Genomic DNA, 17,759 nt, shown 5'->3' with positions numbered 1-17,759 from the left:
ACAGGCAAACTCTTCAAAAGAACCAGTTCGTATTTGTTCTCTACTCCCTCACTCAACCCATCGCTATCTGGATCTCACTAATAGAACTCTTAAAAAGTAATTTCTTTGTGGTAACCAGCAGATTTTTTTCCCCAACTCCAATGGACATTTCTTAGGTGCTAATTTTATTTGATTGCTCTGTGGCATTTGACATGCTTGACCAATTCCTTCTTCTTCTTTCTGTCTTTTTTCTTCTCTTGGATTCAGAGACAGAGAATCCTGCTGATTCTCACAAGACAACCTAGATCTTTCCTAGGCTGTAGCCTCTGGTTCCTCTCACTGTGTTCTTTGTTCACATTAGGGATTTTCCAAGGACTCATCCCTGCCTCTTTTCTCACACCCCCGTGTCCCTTTGGGCAGCACGTTCATAACCAGGGCTTCAACTCTTATCCAGGTACCAACTTGAAAGGCAAGCCTGCATCTCAGACCTCTCTCTGGAGCTCCAGGCTTGTAATGCCTGCTGCTTAGTTAACATTCTTGACATTTCTGCCTTTATATCTCATAGGTCACACTACAATCAACAAAGATATAACTCAATTTATCATTTTCCCCACCAGACCTGTCCCTCCTCCTGTGTTCCCTACATAGGATGCACTATTCATCTTATTTCTTAGGCTGGAAACCTAGGAGTCATCCTTCTCTACCTCCCATATCCAATCAAACAGGCCAATTCTATCTTGTAAATATATCTGCATTCATGTCCTTAGCTTCCTCGATAATGACACTGTCTTAGTAAAGACCCCTCAGACATTCATCCTTTCATTCTTTGATAATTAAAGTGATATACCACCTGATTTCCCTGCCTTCAGTCAATTCCCCTTCCAATCCACACTTCCGCTGGAGGATTTTTATAAAATGCAAATAGATCATGTAATTCCTTGCCCTTCATTAGCTCCCCACACCTACGGCATAAAGGCCAAACTCCACAGAAGGGCAAAATGGCCCTTGTTAATTCTGGCTCATGCTTATTTTTCTGGCCACATCTCTTGCCTCTTGTCTATTTATGACTATACTCTATCCTGTCTTACTTAACCACAAACCTTTCTCTCAATAGGCCATGCTTCTTCTTGTCTTTACCTCTCTGGAAAGCCAGCCCTTCCCCTTTTCCATCTAGTGAATTCCAGTTCTTTCTTCAAGATCAGCTCAAGTCTCCCCTCTTCCAAGAACCCTTCTTTGAAATCCTCAAGACACCTAGTACATGATTCTCTAAAAGGCACTCTTCACACTGGATTATAATCATCTGTATGCATTTGTTTTTCTCCCCCAGAAAGTGAATGAACATTAATGCCATATCTTATTCACCACTGCCTCTCCGGTATCAAGCACAAAGCCTGGACTGCAAAAATGTTTAGCAAATTGAATGCATCAACTTCTAAATGCCTCCTCAGATTCCTTCTCTGCCCTCTTTGTGGTGCTAAATGAGATGGAATCAAGACAAGAGTTTTTTTTTTTTAATTGAGATATAATTGACATGTAATATTATATTAATTTTAAGTGTACAACATGATTCAATATTTGTATATATCACAAAATGATCATCACAGTAAGTCTAGTTAACATTTGTCACTGCACATGGTTACAAACTTTCTTTTTTTCTTGTGATGAGAACTTTTAAGATCTACTTTCTTAGCAACCTTCAAATATGTTATATAGTATTATTAAGTGACAAGAGCTTTTGTAAGCTATGAACAAGTTAGGATGGTATGCATTTTCAACCTTGATTCTAACTGGAGTAATGATTTTGAAAGTGAAAATAAAACATGTAGAATATTAAAAAATATTAAAATCCAAGAAATGATAGACTTTTCAAGAATGACAGTTTACTTAAACGTATTTGTTGCAACACAACCTGCCTGCTAACTTCATGTTTACTGTTGGTCACCAGTAATGAAGACAATGACAAATTAGGTCTTCTCATGTTTATTTTTGAGGGTTTTTTGAGGTATAAGAACTGTGGCAAAAAGTATTACAAAATAGTAATAGCACAGATGAAAATCACACTAGATATGCATCCACTTGAAAATTTGCGTTCAATAAATGAGTAACGTGTAAGAAAATGAACATGCTATTCCCGCACAGATGGAAGGATTTATTCAGTATCTAACTTTTAAAAAACCTGAATGACTGCATGTTCAATGTGTGTTTAAAAGTTTTAAAATGGAGGTGCTATTTCTGTTTTAGAACATTTCACAGAAGTGAAAAGCCCAGTCAAAGAGTAAGTAGCAAGATCTAAACTTGCAAAGCAGATGTTCTACCATTTGCTGAATTTCCAATAATAAATTCCACCTTTTAAGTTGAGAAAAAAATAGCATTGTTCTTTTTACCGGTTACTTTTTGCAAATTATGCAAATGAAAAAAACATCTTGAATTTTAGGGATGTTCTAATGTCATAAATGAAAAGAAGCCAAATTCATTTTGAAACACGCATTATCATCTATACTGATGACTCCATTCTCTGGTCCACTATGGCTATTCTTTACTTAATACTTAACTGGATTTGAAAGTGTTCTCCTTTTTGGAAAAATTGGAACAATATATATTTAAGAGATGGCGTCTGTATAGCCTACCCTAGTAAGCCCTCTAATTTATCTTTTTCTAAGTAATAATTTATGGAGCACCTTTCTCTGTGTGAATTCTTTGTATTTTTTGCTGTGTTGCTTTTTAAAGAGCAAGAATTCCTTGACCTCAAAAGGGATTTTTCTCCTAATAAGATAAAAACACTTCAAACTCAATAAAGGTTTTAGGTAGAAATCTATGGAATATAGCTGTTTTTTTTTTCTTTTTTTTTTTTCTATTTTTCTGGTGAGGACATTGGGTCCTTAAACTAATCAAGGGCGAATAGATAATTGACGATATCAGGAACATGACTCCTAACATTTGTCTATTTACCATTACACCACCACATATTTGTAATATTCTTTACCAACCCAAATAGCCAAATTTAGCTTTGATGTTGCTGGCCTTGTTTTATGAATTTGACATGGGTTTCCAAATCCAATGTCAGGAGGCATATGCTTTGAATTATTTTTCAAAAATGGCTAAGCTTACCATAGCTTTTCAAAAATGATATCAGGTTATACATATTCTCTTGTGACTCATTCCTGGCTTATTGAAAACAGCATTATACTTGAAATGACAGCTGGGGTTGCAGTCAGGGTGCAAACAACAACTTTTTCCCCCAAAGAAGCTAAATATCCTATAGAACAATTTTATTTTACAGTCTTAGCCCTATTAGCTATATGCTGTACTCAGCATATATTAGCTATATATTAGCTAATATATTAGCTATATATTAGCATATATTAGCTACATATTAGCATATATTAGCTATATATTCATACTCAGTCTAAACTGATTTAGCTAAGTTTTGGAACATGATTCGTTCAGTTATATAATGTGAGCCATTTAGAAGGCTTTATTTTGTGTTGATCCGTACACACACAGTAGAACCATTTCAATAAAGTAATAATGGTAAGTAGAATCATAGACATAAAACTGGAAAGAACTTTAGGAATGATTCAGCCAAACTCTTCATGAATCTCTTATCAACATCCCTTGCAGGTGATGGCCCAACCTCTGTACAGTTTTACTCACACAATCTCATTCTTTCCAGTCCTGGAGAGGTTTCCTTGTTAGAAAGTTATTTATTTTTCTGAGTGAAAACTTACCTCTGTAACTTTCATCTTAGTGCAAGATTCTTTAAATGAAGAATTAACCAACTTTACCTACCCCAAAAAGTGAGGGTCCTGGAAGTCCCTATTTTAATGGGGAATTTTTTTTTTTGTCTACAATATTTTCCTTCTAAATTCTTTCTTCCATACTGAGATAGACCCAATATAAGCAAAAGGGTGTGGGGTGTATTGTCTAATACAGCAGACAGGACATAGAATCTGAGCAGAATGAACAACAAATGATATAAAGAAGTCCAGGCAGGAAGTGAGAAGCAGGGATGCCCATGATGTTCCTGGTATCTCAGGCACATGCTTTATAAAGAGGCAGACATTCATTCTGGCACCACAAATTGAACATGGTGATACTTAGGACCACATTGGCAAAGGTTATGTCTCAATTTTGAAAACTCAGACTATCTTTACAAATGTAGATTTCCTGAGGGCAGGATTTGTGTTCTTTGAAATGAGGAGCCAAAAACATTTCCCCAATAATTTGAGCTCTGTCCATTAGTTCTCCTTGACTTCACTTTCTCATAGAAATGGGACACATTGACGAGCTGTGAATCAGTTGGGGAAAATGAGCTCCATTAATAAAGGGAGTTTCCTCAGAACCCTGGTGATTAGTGTTTCCCGTTGCCTTAAAAAGATTTTCCAACTGTTGAAAAATATTTTATTAAACAAGAAACCTAATACAGTATCAAACTGACTAGCACTTTGATTTAAAAAGAAAGCTTAGGAATGGGGGACACTGGGAAGAATAAGGAATGAAGAAATCTGAGTTCTTTTCCTGCCTCTCTAGTCCTTTGTGTCACCTTGGTCACACAGCATATTAGAATCTATGAGCATGGAGGGAACTTAAAGAGGCATCTGGCTTAACACTTTGGCCAGTTTAGCTTTCTTCCCAACTATAAAGTTTCTTTAAGCCCATACCTACAGGATCATAGCAATAGCGTTTCAGAAACAGTATAAATAATTTCCCCCCAAGGATCAATAATAGAGGTAAGCACAGCTGTGAGGACACCAGATACTTTCTCGCCTTCACATTTTTTTTGGTATTCATGATCAGGTTTTAAAAGAGCCACAAGGAGAATGCAAACAATAACATCTAAGAGGGAAATCATGCAGGTAGTAAGTTGCCCAGTTGTCTGAGATGAATGCTAAGGTTGGGAAGGAGAAAAGAGACAGGGGCTTAGGTTGTTTATACATTTTTTGATTAGCACAGATTTTGGTCTTCTGTTGACTTCACTGTTTGGAAACACACATAATACATTGTTACCAGACTAAAAAAATGAAAAAAGACAGTGTTTGGGAGTAATGTGTCTTTATGTTGGGCGCTCTCACATATCATGAAATAGTGGGTTGGTGAAGACTTCGGAAGGGTGGTGGGCATAGGTGTATATGCCAAATTAGAATCCTCTACAAATATTGACAATTTTAGGGCATTGGGAGCTGGAAGATTGCCCTTATGCAAAGATTTACTTGGTAAATTTATCTTACCTTATGACTTTAAGCCAAAAGCCAAGTGATGAAAATATGGAAATGTGAAGACTCATTTTTATATTAGATAGCAAATATTGGCTCCTACTATGTGCAACGGCATTGTGCCAAAGCATCACTCACTTCTGAATATATATTAGGATTTAGAAGTGGAATGTTTTTAAAACTTCCCCAAAATGTAAAGATTCTTCTTGGTTAAGTAGTTGACACTGTCCTGAAAAACATCAGCTACACAAATGGGTTTAAGAAAAATAATCGAGATTCATAGGTATTTGGGAAGATGAAATAGTTGTCAACGATTACAACCTTCATATTTTGAAATCAGTGCTTGCAACACTTACCTTTTAAATGGATAATCATGGAAAAATTAAATAACAGGCCATCTTATTTTTGTTTGAATAGAAAGATAGGATGAAAAGGACATGACTGATGTGGAAGTGAAAAAGCTAAATGCATTCATTTATTTTAATTAATTTAAAATCAGTCAAGTCTAGGATTATAAACTATTACATTTTTAGGTGAGTTTTTGAATACTACATTGCAAATCGATGTTTTTTTCAAGGTGGAAGTAAAAACACGACATAAAGCTGAGGCCAATTAGTCAACATCTTACCTGAAGCTGTTCTTTGTTCTCTTTTCTGCTCCACTCGCCCTGAAATAAGAAGTGGCAGATCAGTTGCAATGCGCAGCCATAAGAATATGATGTAACTAAGACAAAAGCCCAGTTTATGGTAATTTCCAGACACAGTCACTAGGTCAGCCGTGTCCAACATTCTTCTAGAGATGACTGGGCATAGAGGAAAGGGGTGAAGAATATTCTCAAATCAATTTACGAAAGTCAAAAATTAATGAGTATGCATTAAACATGCTTCTGGGTTTAAAAAATCTTGTTAGTAAGAGCCATTTACTCAACAATAAACCTACAAGGTGCAAATCCCCATAGAACAAACTGTTCTACGTGGGGGTAAACACCTGACTAAGATAAGACCATGGCCTCTTACAACCTACTTGGGAAGATAAAGGACAGACAATATAACATGAAATGAGATGTGCCCCCAAAGGGTATAAATGTTTAAAGATATGAGAGGATGAAACGATTGTTTTAAGAAATAAAAGGGTGCCCATGAAGTTACGGAGAAAGTAGTATTTGATTTGGACCTTGAGAGATACGTGTGATTTGGGGAATTTGAAAAGGGGAAAGGATTGATTCTTGGCAAAAGAAACAGTAATGGGCTATGTAGGACAAGGCTATTTGAGCAAGAAGGGTCATGTTTAGGGCTTGCTTTAAAAACTTGAATGAGAGTAGCTTTCCATAGGAAGACGTATCCTAGAGCAGCGGTCCCCAACCTTTTTGGCACCAGGGACCGGTTTTGTGGAAGACAATTTTTGGACGGGGGAGGGGAGGGATGGTTCAGGCAGTAATGCGAGCGATGGGGAGCGATGGGGAGCGGCAGGTGAAGCCTTGCTCGCTCGCCCACCGCTCACCTCCTGCGGCCCGGTTCCGAAGGTCTGCGGCCGGGGAGTTGGGGACCCCTGTCCCAGAGGTTGGGCAAGAGGTAATTGGTTGAGTATGACAGTGGGAGCAGAGAGGAGGGAAGTGAGGGGTGTAGGAGACGGTGGGAAGGCAGAACCTATAGGGCCCAGGAGTTTACAAAATGTGAAGTGCAAGGAAAGAGGAAAGGTCAAGATGAATGGCTGCTAGTTGACTTTGGGTGTGGTGATGCAATTTGGGGAAATGGTAAAATAGGGTGGGAGCATGGGAATGATGAGTTCAGTTTTAGACTTAATGAGTTTGAAGTGCTACCAGGAGACGGAGTTTGGGAGAAAGATCAAAACTGAAATTATAGATGCAGAAAATGTCCATCTTGAGAAGATGGCTGGAGCTGAGGGGGGAAATGGAAACATAAAGACAGACAGAACAGAGGGCTGGGCTGAAGACAGTGACCAAGAAAACAAAAATTCTACTCTTGTTTTGTGATGAAGGACGATGAGAAGACAGAAGGAGAAGCAGACCTCCACGGAGATCAAAAGAGCACAAAGGCATGTACCATAAATAAAGTTTTAAGAAGTATCAGGGGTGACAACAGCATCCGATACCGCTGAGTTCACGCGGTTGTTGCTAGACTATGAGAGAGAAGTTTTAGCAGAGAGGGGATAGTAAGAGGCTGTGAGGGTCTGAAGAGTAGTGGGCGATGAGGAAGATGAGGCTGAGGCGGAAATGACTTGTTCACGATATTTGCCAGCACAAACATGAATGAGATGAGGTAACAGTCTGGGCAGGAGTTCAGTCAGGGTTTCTGGGACACTTCAGCATGTTTACAGGCTTAGATCGGAAACGTTGCACCAGGGCAGTGGTGTGTGTAAACACCACAGTTGAGGTGAGAACCTTGGTTTTGTGATGAGTAAATGAGGGCCACCCTTCCAGCCATCACCTTCTTGTCATTTATCAACTTGTCACAGATGGAGCTAGTTACTGAGAGTTTATGGAAGCTGCATGTAAACTTTAAGTTTTTCTACCAGCCCTTCGTGTCTTTTAAAATCCTAGACTGTAAGGTGGAAAACGTATAATCCTTCCCTTGTGCAGCTGCCCAAAGTGTAGAATTCATTTAACTGGCATCTTGATTAATCTCACATTCTATTCATTTGGGTGATTTCCAGAGGACTTGTTTGATGCAATTTATTTCAATGATACAAACAGATAAATGGCATGAATGGTCCATTTAAAGGTTTCATTCATTACCAAGTATGATGGGGTACCTCCTCATTTAAGATTTTTATTGGGCAAGCCACTATGTACCTTTGATTATAAATTTTTATATACTAGGGGTCTCAAACACTTTCACGAATTTTAAAAAATGCTATTCAATGCTAGTCCTGAATCATTAAAAAAAATTATTAAAAAGATGTTTAAAAAACCCCATCTTTTTGGAGAGTTTTAACGTGTATAAGAATGCATCATAAATCCTTAAAGTTGACAATGAATGTATTGAAGATTAATAACAGGGTGTGGTAGCCAGTCTCCAAGGTGACCCCAATGGTCCTCGTCTTCCCTCCTCCTGGCATTTGTATCCTTGTGTTGTCTGCTCCCACACTGAATTAGACTGACTTGTGTAACCACCAGGATTTTGCAGAAATAATCAAGTGTGACTTCCAAGGTTGGGCCTCAAAAAACATTGTGGCTTCCATTTTGTTGTCTCTCAGAGTACTTCCTCTGAGGGAATCCAGATAACATGTTACGAGGACACCCAAGCAGCCCAAAGGAGAGACCCACGTGGCAAGGAACTGAGGCCTCCTGTCAACAGCCAATGAGGAACGGAGGCCTCTAGTCAACAGCCAATGAGGAACTGAGGCCTCTAGTCAACAGCCAATGAGGAACGGAGGCCTCCAGTCAACAGCCAATGAGAAATTGAGGCCTCCGTCAACAGTCAAAGAGGAACTGAGGCCTCCTGTCAACAGCCAATGAGGAACGGAGGCCTCTAGTCAACAGCCAATGGGAAATTGAGGCCTCTGTCAACAGCCAATGAGGAACTGAGGCCTCCTGTCAACAGCCAATGAGGAACTGAGGCCTCTAGTCAATAGCCAATGAGGAACTGAGGCCTCTAGTCAACAGCCAATGGGAAATTGAGGCCTCCGTCAATAGACAAAGAGGAACTGAGGCCTCCAGTCAACAACCAACGAGGAACTGAGGCCTCCTGCCAGCAGTCAGCATCAACTTGCCCGCACATGAGCAGCCCATTCTCTAGCCTCACTCAAACCTTCACATGGCCGCAGCTCTGGCTGTCTCCTTGACTGCAACTTCCTGCGAGACCCTGACCCAGAACAACCCAATCAGCCACTCCAGAGTTCCCCACAGAAACCGTGTGACGTGATAAATGTTTACTGTTGTTTTCAGCTGCTAAGTTTTGGGTAAATTGTTATGCAGTATTACGTAATTAATACTTATGGGATAATTTTATTATGAAAGTTTACGTTAATTTACTACTTAATAGAATATACCTACAGTGATGTTAGTTGTGGCAGATCAATCAGTCACCCTGACTTTCTCATCTGTACGGTGGGGAATCAGAGCCTGCTTATCCCGAATGCTGTGAGGATTAAATAAGTCCATATGCAGAGCCAGCAAAAAATGGAGGAAACTCACACAAAATACTGGGGTTCGAGGTTTCAGAAGGGAGCCTGGAAGGCATTGCTGATAATGTTTTTTCACTGAGATCTCAAACAGTTCCCTGCCCTTGTGTTATATGAAAGGGCTCTGTAAAACTGTGGAATGCTGTATAAATCTTCTGCATTAGTTTTATTATGCTATTAGTTCTGTTATAGGAATCACTTAGATTTCTATTCTTAGTTACGTAAACTTCAAATGAGAAAAATAAAAACTGGTTAAATAAGACAATCTTATATTGATCAAGAGACACAGAGATTGCACTGCTTAACTGGAGACAACCCTCTAGATTTCTGTTTTGTCTCTTTATCTTGCTCTGTATGGGCGATCTTATCTCTCAGTGTTCACCTTCACAGAAAGAGATGATGTGAGACCTACATCTCCAGCTCCAAAATCTACCTAGGTGTTAGGTCTACTGGAAATCTCTATCTGTATTTTCTACTTCACAACGCAAGTCCTCAACTTAAACCATTCATTATATTCCCCTCCCAAACTGCGTATCTTTAGTGCTATCCTCCTATCTGCTCAGGCACCCAAACATGAAACCTAAGAACCATCAGCTCCTCCCTTTCACTCAACCTCAGACCACTACATTCTCTCTCCACAGGGCCTTTCAGATCTAACCTCTCCTTTCTCATTGCCATTGTCCTGTTTCATAAACTTGATATTTCTTCCTGGGGTTATTTTCTACAGGCTCCTTACTGATTTCTTTGGTTTTAGTGATCGTTTTTCCATCCTTGCAGTCTGATCTCTATTAAAGATGAAAATACACATTCTCTAATATGAAACTGATGACCCTGGAAGATTTGGCCATGACCTACCTTCTGCTACCACCCCTGAAGCACCATACAGAACACTTACCAACTATGTCAGGAATTGTACCTCCCCCTCCAACTCCCTGTGCATGGTGTTTCTGCTTCCTGGAATGTCCTGTCATGTCCTTTGGGCCTATCAAAACTCTATTCATCCTTCAGAGCTGAGCTCAGATGCTGGCCCTTCGGTGAAGCCTTCGGCTTTGTGCCACCTCCCCCGACGGTCCACTCCCTGCAGAATTAATCATCCTTCTTTCTATGCTCCTTTAGTCCTTTATTTGTACCTTTGCTACAGCACTAACTCCAGTGTATGGTTTATAATCAATTGCGTGTTTATTTCCCCAGCTGGACTGAGGTCTCCTTTAGGGCAAGGGGTGTATCCTATGCCTCTCTGTCTCCTCAAGCCTCACAGTGCCTGGAACACAAATGCTTGGGATTAAGTGGACGCAGGGGGAGTTATGTATCATCCCAACCCTCCTTCAGATGCTAAAGAACATGAAAGCTATTTTAGTGCTGTTAACATTGAGCCAAGTACAACCAAGAACAGAGCTTTTACCAAGTATTTACATTACAGCGGACAACCTAGAAAGCTATTATATTAGAAAAGTGGGTGATAAAATAACAGAGGCTATCAGAATAATGAACACACATTTTGCTCTAGTTGTGCTTTATTGTAACACAGATTCTACTTTAAGAACAAAGCACTAAAGAATGGTTTGCATCTTACTCCTCTTTAAGCCTGGAGGTAGCACTCCACCTGCGAGGAAACAAAATGGACTATAATTTCATAAAACTGGAATTTGCAGGGTCCAACTTTTCTTCTGAGAAAATGTATTTAGTTGAACGTTAAAATTCCACATCTCATGACTACTTATTTATATAAACTGAGTTTTGACATTTTTAAAAGCTATTTTAGACTTGGGGTTGATATGGTTTCATGGAGAAACATTAAATATATATCCACTTGTAGCACATTTCAATACTTCAGTAAGGAAGTAGTCCCTTAATCGAAGTGATTGTTTCTGATCTTTTAAGACCACAGGCACGTAAACGGCAATCCAAGATGTCTCACCAATAATGAGCAAGGTGTTTGTACCGCAACTCAGTATCTTGTGTCACTTCTAATGAAAAGAAAATTTTGTGCACACATATATATGTATTTATGTGTATACATATACACAAATAGTGGGTATACACATATGTGTGTGTAAATATATGCATATATACATACATATAATGCATTACGTATATGTACATGTGATATATATCTTGTAATTTTACAATCAGACATAGTCTAATCTCCAAAATATACTCTCTCTTCTACCTGCTTCCATCATTGTGTAATAAAGTCTGTCATGGAATCTTATCAAGCTTCCCTCACTGCACTACCAATTTCTCAGTGCCAATTCTGAGTGTGCATTCGGTCACAGGCATTTTATCTGCCCTGCTCTGAGAGGTATTATTAATCACATCCTGTTGCTAGGATACCTGAGAATGTTCATTTATGTCCAATGTTTCTTTGGCAAAATGCACTATGAAGATGGCATAGAATCATGACAAGGAAAATTACTGTGCACATGCTACTTATTTTTAAAAAGGCAGCGGGGGAGAGTAACGTAACTACCAGATAATATAATGTGAACTCCCATGAATTTTTTTTTAATACCGTTTGTTTCACCTAGACTTTAATGGAAAAGTGCTGGCAATATTTCTGGATAATGAGAATCTGTAGTACTTCTCTACTTCTGAGTTAACTAGGAAAAGTAGAAGGAGGTAGGGTTTTAATTCTGTTTACTTTATAGGGACTTAGAGAGGGCGGGGCTTTAAGATTCACTCACTTCAAATGCCTCAATTACAGACGGGGTTACTAGGTTACAGTGCTAGCTGATTTGTAGAGCCAGCCTAACACCCAGGTCACCACTATTGCATGTTTAGCTATTTTAATGCAAGACTTAAGAGAAAAGTAATCTTCAGAATGTGCATTTGAGTAATGGGAGAAAAAATGCCTTTATCAATATCTTAAAAAATTACTGTTGTTTTGGGTATTAGTATACCAAAGATTCCTGCTTATTGATTGTAATCAGAGAGAATATGAATTTTATATATTTTATATATTCACCTAAATGCAAATAAAATTCACCTAAATGCAAGGTTTTTCTTAGTCAATCTCTTCCCACAGGAAACAGCATGATATAGTGAAATAAACATGGACTTTGGAGTTAGATGGAGGGACTTCCTGTCTTAACCACTGGTCCCTAGGAGCTATGTAACCCTGGGAACAAGGCATAGAGTATCTCCTCAATACATGTTCCTTTCTGTTGTCTCCTCTTCTCTCTCTAGTGCTTGTGTGTGTGTGTGTGTGTGTGTGTGTGTGTGTGTGTACACAAGACATACATATACATAGTATCTGTTTATCTATATTTATCTATTGTATCTATCTCTACCTAACTCTTGTATTTCAACTGAAAACATAAACAATTTGAGTTTTACTTCCAATATTGTTTCCAAGTGGTATTAGCAGAGTGCTATTTTTATAATCATGCTAATAATAGTAGCTAATGTTTATTAAAAAATATCTATGTGCTCATCACTGTAATCAGCATATTATATGTGTTAATTCATTTTATCTTCACAGTATTATGAGACTTTATAAACATTCTACCGATTTTCAGGTAAGAAAACTTGGTAGAAATTTGGTAAATAACTTTGCCAAATCACTGAACTACTTAGTGGCAAATAAATAACGAGAGGATAAAAAATAGTTGGGGTGAAAGGTAGGGAGGGGTAAGGATTTGGATATCTATCCATAAGCCGTATACAATCAGTCCCTAGGTTTGGAGGGTTGCCTGAATAAATTATTTTGTTAAAATATTTCCATAGACTTTTTAAAAACTAGCTATTCATTATTTATCAAATTATTTGTTTGAATAAATGAACTGCTTATTTTAGCTGCTAAATACCTAATAATAATGTTTCAAGAGTAGAATGCTAAAAAGACCTTCAGGTTTTGAACTTTTTTAGTAGTTTGGTATTTATTTAGTACCTACTCTGAGTCGGGCACCCTAATAACACTTAAAAATTATTTACTTTAATTTTCACAACTAACTGAGTCGATATTTTTAAAAGCTATTTTAGACTTGGGGTTGATATGGTTTCATGGAGAAACATTAAATATATATCCACTTATAGCACATTTCAGTACTTCAGTACAGAAATAGTCCCTTAATCGAAGTGATTGTTTCTGATCTTTTAAAACCACAGACACACACATGGCAATCCAACGATGTCTCACCAATAATGAGCAGGGTGTTTGTATCACAAGTCAGTATCTTATTCCACTTCTAAGGAAAAGAAAATTTTGTGCACACATATATACATCTTTATGTGTATGCACATATACAAATAGTGGGTATACACATATATATGTGTGTATATATATTCATATATCTACATATACATAATGCATTACATGTATGTACATGTGGTGTGTGTCCTGTGATTTTACAATCAGATATAGTCTAATCTCCAAAATATACCCTCTTCTACCTGCTTCCATCATTGTGTAATAAAGTCTGTCATGGAATCTTATCAAGCTTCCCTCACTGCACACCAATTTCTCAGTCGCCAATTCATGGAGTAGATGAAAATTACTTCCATTTTCCAGTGGAGAAAGGGGGCTCAGAAAATTCTCTGACATGGCACAAGGTCCCAGTTAGTGATTAGCAGGATTAGACTTTGAAGCTGAGATCTGTACCCTTTCTGAGCTTACTGGCTGCAGTGATTACAGGCAGGTCTGTAGAGTGGTAAAGAGCTCTTCCACTTAATCAATGTGGGACACTGGCGCATCATTTAACCTCTCTAAATTGTATTTATCTGGAAATAGGGATAATGCTAGTTCCTACTTCACAGGGTCATTGTGAGGGTTAAACAAAATAATGTGTTTAATAATAATCCTAAATATTTTGAGTGCATAATGCAATCCCGTTTATAATGTTCTCACTTCAGTGCCTGGAAAATAGCAACATAGCGTATTGCCAGGTGCTTCTCTTTATGAATGTTCCATGTCAGGTGGTCCCTGGTAACATATGATACTTCTACATATTCTCAAGGTCAATGGCTTTGTTTACACAAATATTATAAAGTTTATTTTGAGAGTTTCTTCAGATTTTTACCATCACATCTCTTTCTTGCTTTCCCTTAGAATTTCTAATCGAGAAGTAGCTTTTCACTTTAGTGAATTCCTTTCCTCTCCTCGTAGCTCTTTCCAAATACAAATAGGTTTGATAAAACACATTGATATGGCAAACTCTCCCCAATTATGAGCTCAGATGACACGATTTTAGAACCCAGCATGTGTGGTCCAAATCCGTTCCCAAATTTTGTACTGACCAGCAGCTATGGAACTGTCAACAGTCTGATACGGTCTAAATAGAAAGGGAGAGCTTTTCTAGAAACCAGAGGACCTCATGACCAGAACTTATTCCTTGAAACAAATGGTAAGACCTTGAACAAGTAACTTGACATTTCCAAGATTCACAGGTCTCTTTAGTTAGATAGGTAAATACTATCTTTCAATAATACCAAAAGAAGTTGTACAAACAGGAATGTGAGAAGATTTTAAGTACCGTACTATAGGGCAGGAACAGAGACACCTAACTAAGCCACTGTAAAGACCAGCTAGTCTAAAACCAAAAAGGACCTATTATATAGCACAAGGAACTCTGATCAATATTATATAACAACCTAAATGGGAGAAGAAGTTGAAAAAGAAGAGATACATGTATATGTATAACTGAATCACTCTGCTGTACACCTGAAACTAACACAACATTGTTAATCAACTATACTCCAATATAAAATAAAAAGTTTTAAAAAATAGACTGTAGAAACTGCATAGTTTCTCTTTGGTCAATTGTACAAAAAAGCAGAGGAGTTTATTTTATTATTGATACCTGGATTTATGCTGATGCTGAAATGGCACTGGCCTCAGCAGACACTGCGATGAGCCTCTATGGCTGTGGACCCTCCCTGCCCTCCTGCACGCTTAGATAAACTCCACTTGCTCTTTTGTCCGTTTCTATTTGCTGAGTTGATGTGTCACTAGGATGCTTAGGCAGACAGAGCCATTATGGGCACACTGCATGCTGTGAGCTCCAGACAGCGTACACTGAGCCACAGAAAACGGCCCTTCAGAAACGTATCGATACCGATAGATCTGGCCTCTGAGGTTGGCCATCTGCCCTGGCAGAGCTGATACTCCATCTGTGCCCCCTAGCCCTGGGGTCTGCCATCCGTCATCGCGTGTAAAAAGCCTGAGAAGAACTGAATGCTCCAAGATTTTTCCTGGGCTGACCCCTCTACAGAGAAATAGGAAAATCAGTAGGAGAAACAACAGTTTTATGTTCTCTTGGAAATTCTCAAGTATAGAATTTCTTCCGACTTAGATCCACCTGACAAGCACAAAATTAATGTGACAAGCAACAGTTCCTTTCAGATTCCCAACATTGGCCTGGGTGAATTAAATCTTAGAGTAAACCTTTTGATATTCAGAACCTCATTCTGAAGCAGTCATTTGTTGGCAGAGAAGTTTTTTGGAAGACCTTTAGATGTTGAAGTCAGATTGGAAAAAAATCCAATCAACCCAAACCCAGGTCTTAAATATATCTGCAAAATGGGAATGCTAGTTTTACTAATATATGTTTCAGCTACTGACCAAAGCAGGGATGTGTGCATTTGTACTTTCCTTTGTGCAATAACATGTTCCTTGTACATTAGATGTGAATAATTATTCTTTTTTTAAAATAAATTTATTTTATTTTATTTTATTTATTTTATTTTTGGCTGCGTTGGGACTTCGTTGCTGCACACAAGCTTTTCTCTAGTTGCAGCGAGCGGGGGCTACTCCTCGTTGCGGTGTGCAGGCTTCTCGTTGTGGTGGCTTCTCTTGTTGTGGAGCACAGGCTCTAGGTGCACAGGCTTCAGTAGTTGTGGCACGTGGGCTCAGTAGTTGTGGCTCACGGGCTCTAGAGCACAGGCTCAGTAGTTGTAGCGCACAGGCTTAGTTGCTCTGCGGCACGTGGGATCTTCCCGGACAAGGGCTTGAACACGTGTCCCCTGCACTGGCAGGCAGATTCTTAACCACTGCGCCACCAGGGAAGCCCCGTGAATAATTATTCTTAAGTGACATAATATTCTAGGTGCCCTTGGAATCTTCATTATATAAAAGAAATAGGAATGAATTATTTTGCAAAATAAAGAATCTCTTCATAATATAATTATTCAGTCCTGTGCTAGAATAACAATAACCACGTTTCAAGAGGTGGAGTCAGTTTCCTTCCTACTGAACTGTTCAGGCCTTCGTAAATTGCTTAACGAGTAGAATATGCTGGAAATGCCAGTTTCTAGGTCTTGAAAATCAGGCAGCTCCCACTTCCCGAGTCTTTTAATACTTGCTCTGAGAGAAGTCTGGCCATAGCGTAAGAAAGACTACCCTGAGGCCACCATGCTGTGAGGAAGCTCAAGCAAGCCACACCTGGAGGCCCCGTGGAAAGTGAGCTGCCTGAAACATACATGACTGACAACTAGCTGTTCCAGCCATCCCAACCCAGGGGCCAAACTTGTGTGTGGATGATGAGGCCATCCTGGAAGTGGATTTTCTAGCTCCAGTTGCTTCAGCGAACACCATATTGATTAGACAAATTGCCCAGCTGAACCTTTTCCAAATTTCTAACCCACCAAACTGAAAGCAAAATAAAAGTTTGTTTTATACCATTAAGTTTTGGCATAGCTTGTTATACATCAAAAGATAATAAAAACAACTCCTTTTTCTGTTTTCATAGTAAGAATATTTATTGATAAACCTATCAATATATACCAGTATATATTGATTTTTTTTTTCCCCTTAAAGCAGGGCTCACCTAGGTTCCTTCTTTCCTAAGATGGCTTGCTCAACTACACCTATAAATATGTTCTATTATCCAGCATTTTAGCATTTAAACTTATTCCTCTTCATGACACAGAATGAAACCTGTTATTATTGAGTGTGGTTAATTTATGTACAACCTATATAGATTAACATGTACTTTGGTTTAATAAAAGTATTACAATATTAGCCTATGTCCAGATTATCAATCAAAAGTAAAGTGGAGACTTGCCAATTATGTAGCATTTCAGAACTTGTCAACCATCAAATGAGGCACCCGTTTGAAGCAATATTTAAATATTCATCCAGGCTTCAAAAACTTTATCGCTGATGGTTGGAAATTATACAGAAACCCTCTGAACTGAAACACTAAAAAGATTCATCAGCCATTTCTGCTAAATAATTTAAAATTATCTTACTTTCCCTGGGTAGATTTACTTTTAAAGGATAAATTAGTAGAATCTATATTGAATTAAGAGCTTTGATATTATTTAAGGTTCATTTTCTGTATGAAGGCGACAAGGTGAAACATTTCATTAAGAAAAGTAATGATTTGACTCCAGTCAGACACTATGCTTGTGAAGTTGGAGTTTGTTCACTTTAAATACAATTTATTTGGCTCATGGACACACAATCCAGCCCAGCTTTTCATCTGA

General features: G+C 38.4%; 2 protein-coding genes across 3 annotated transcripts in view; both read right to left on the bottom strand.

Annotated features, from left to right (window-relative positions):
- LOC309639189 (tigger transposable element-derived protein 1-like) overlaps positions 1-17,759 on the bottom strand; it is a 389,152-nt gene that overhangs the window by 60,621 nt on the left and 310,772 nt on the right. The window lies entirely within an intron of this gene.
- Positions 1-17,759, bottom strand: part of CHST9 (carbohydrate sulfotransferase 9) — a 240,158-nt gene that overhangs the window by 123,080 nt on the left and 99,319 nt on the right. For both annotated transcript variants that reach the window (XM_082416188.1, XM_082416189.1), the window contains one exon: positions 5,821-5,859. In XM_082416188.1, coding sequence (XP_082272314.1) covers positions 5,821-5,859 — 39 coding nt within the window. The remainder of the gene's footprint in view (positions 1-5,820; positions 5,860-17,759) is intronic.

The sequence above is a fragment of the Balaenoptera physalus genome (genome assembly GCF_965194825.1).
Source record: "Balaenoptera physalus genome assembly, chromosome: 12".
In the NCBI taxonomy this organism is placed as follows: Eukaryota; Metazoa; Chordata; class Mammalia; order Artiodactyla; family Balaenopteridae; genus Balaenoptera; species Balaenoptera physalus.
Note: the sequence above shows the minus strand (reverse complement) of the source record. Positions and strands in the feature narration are given on the sequence as shown.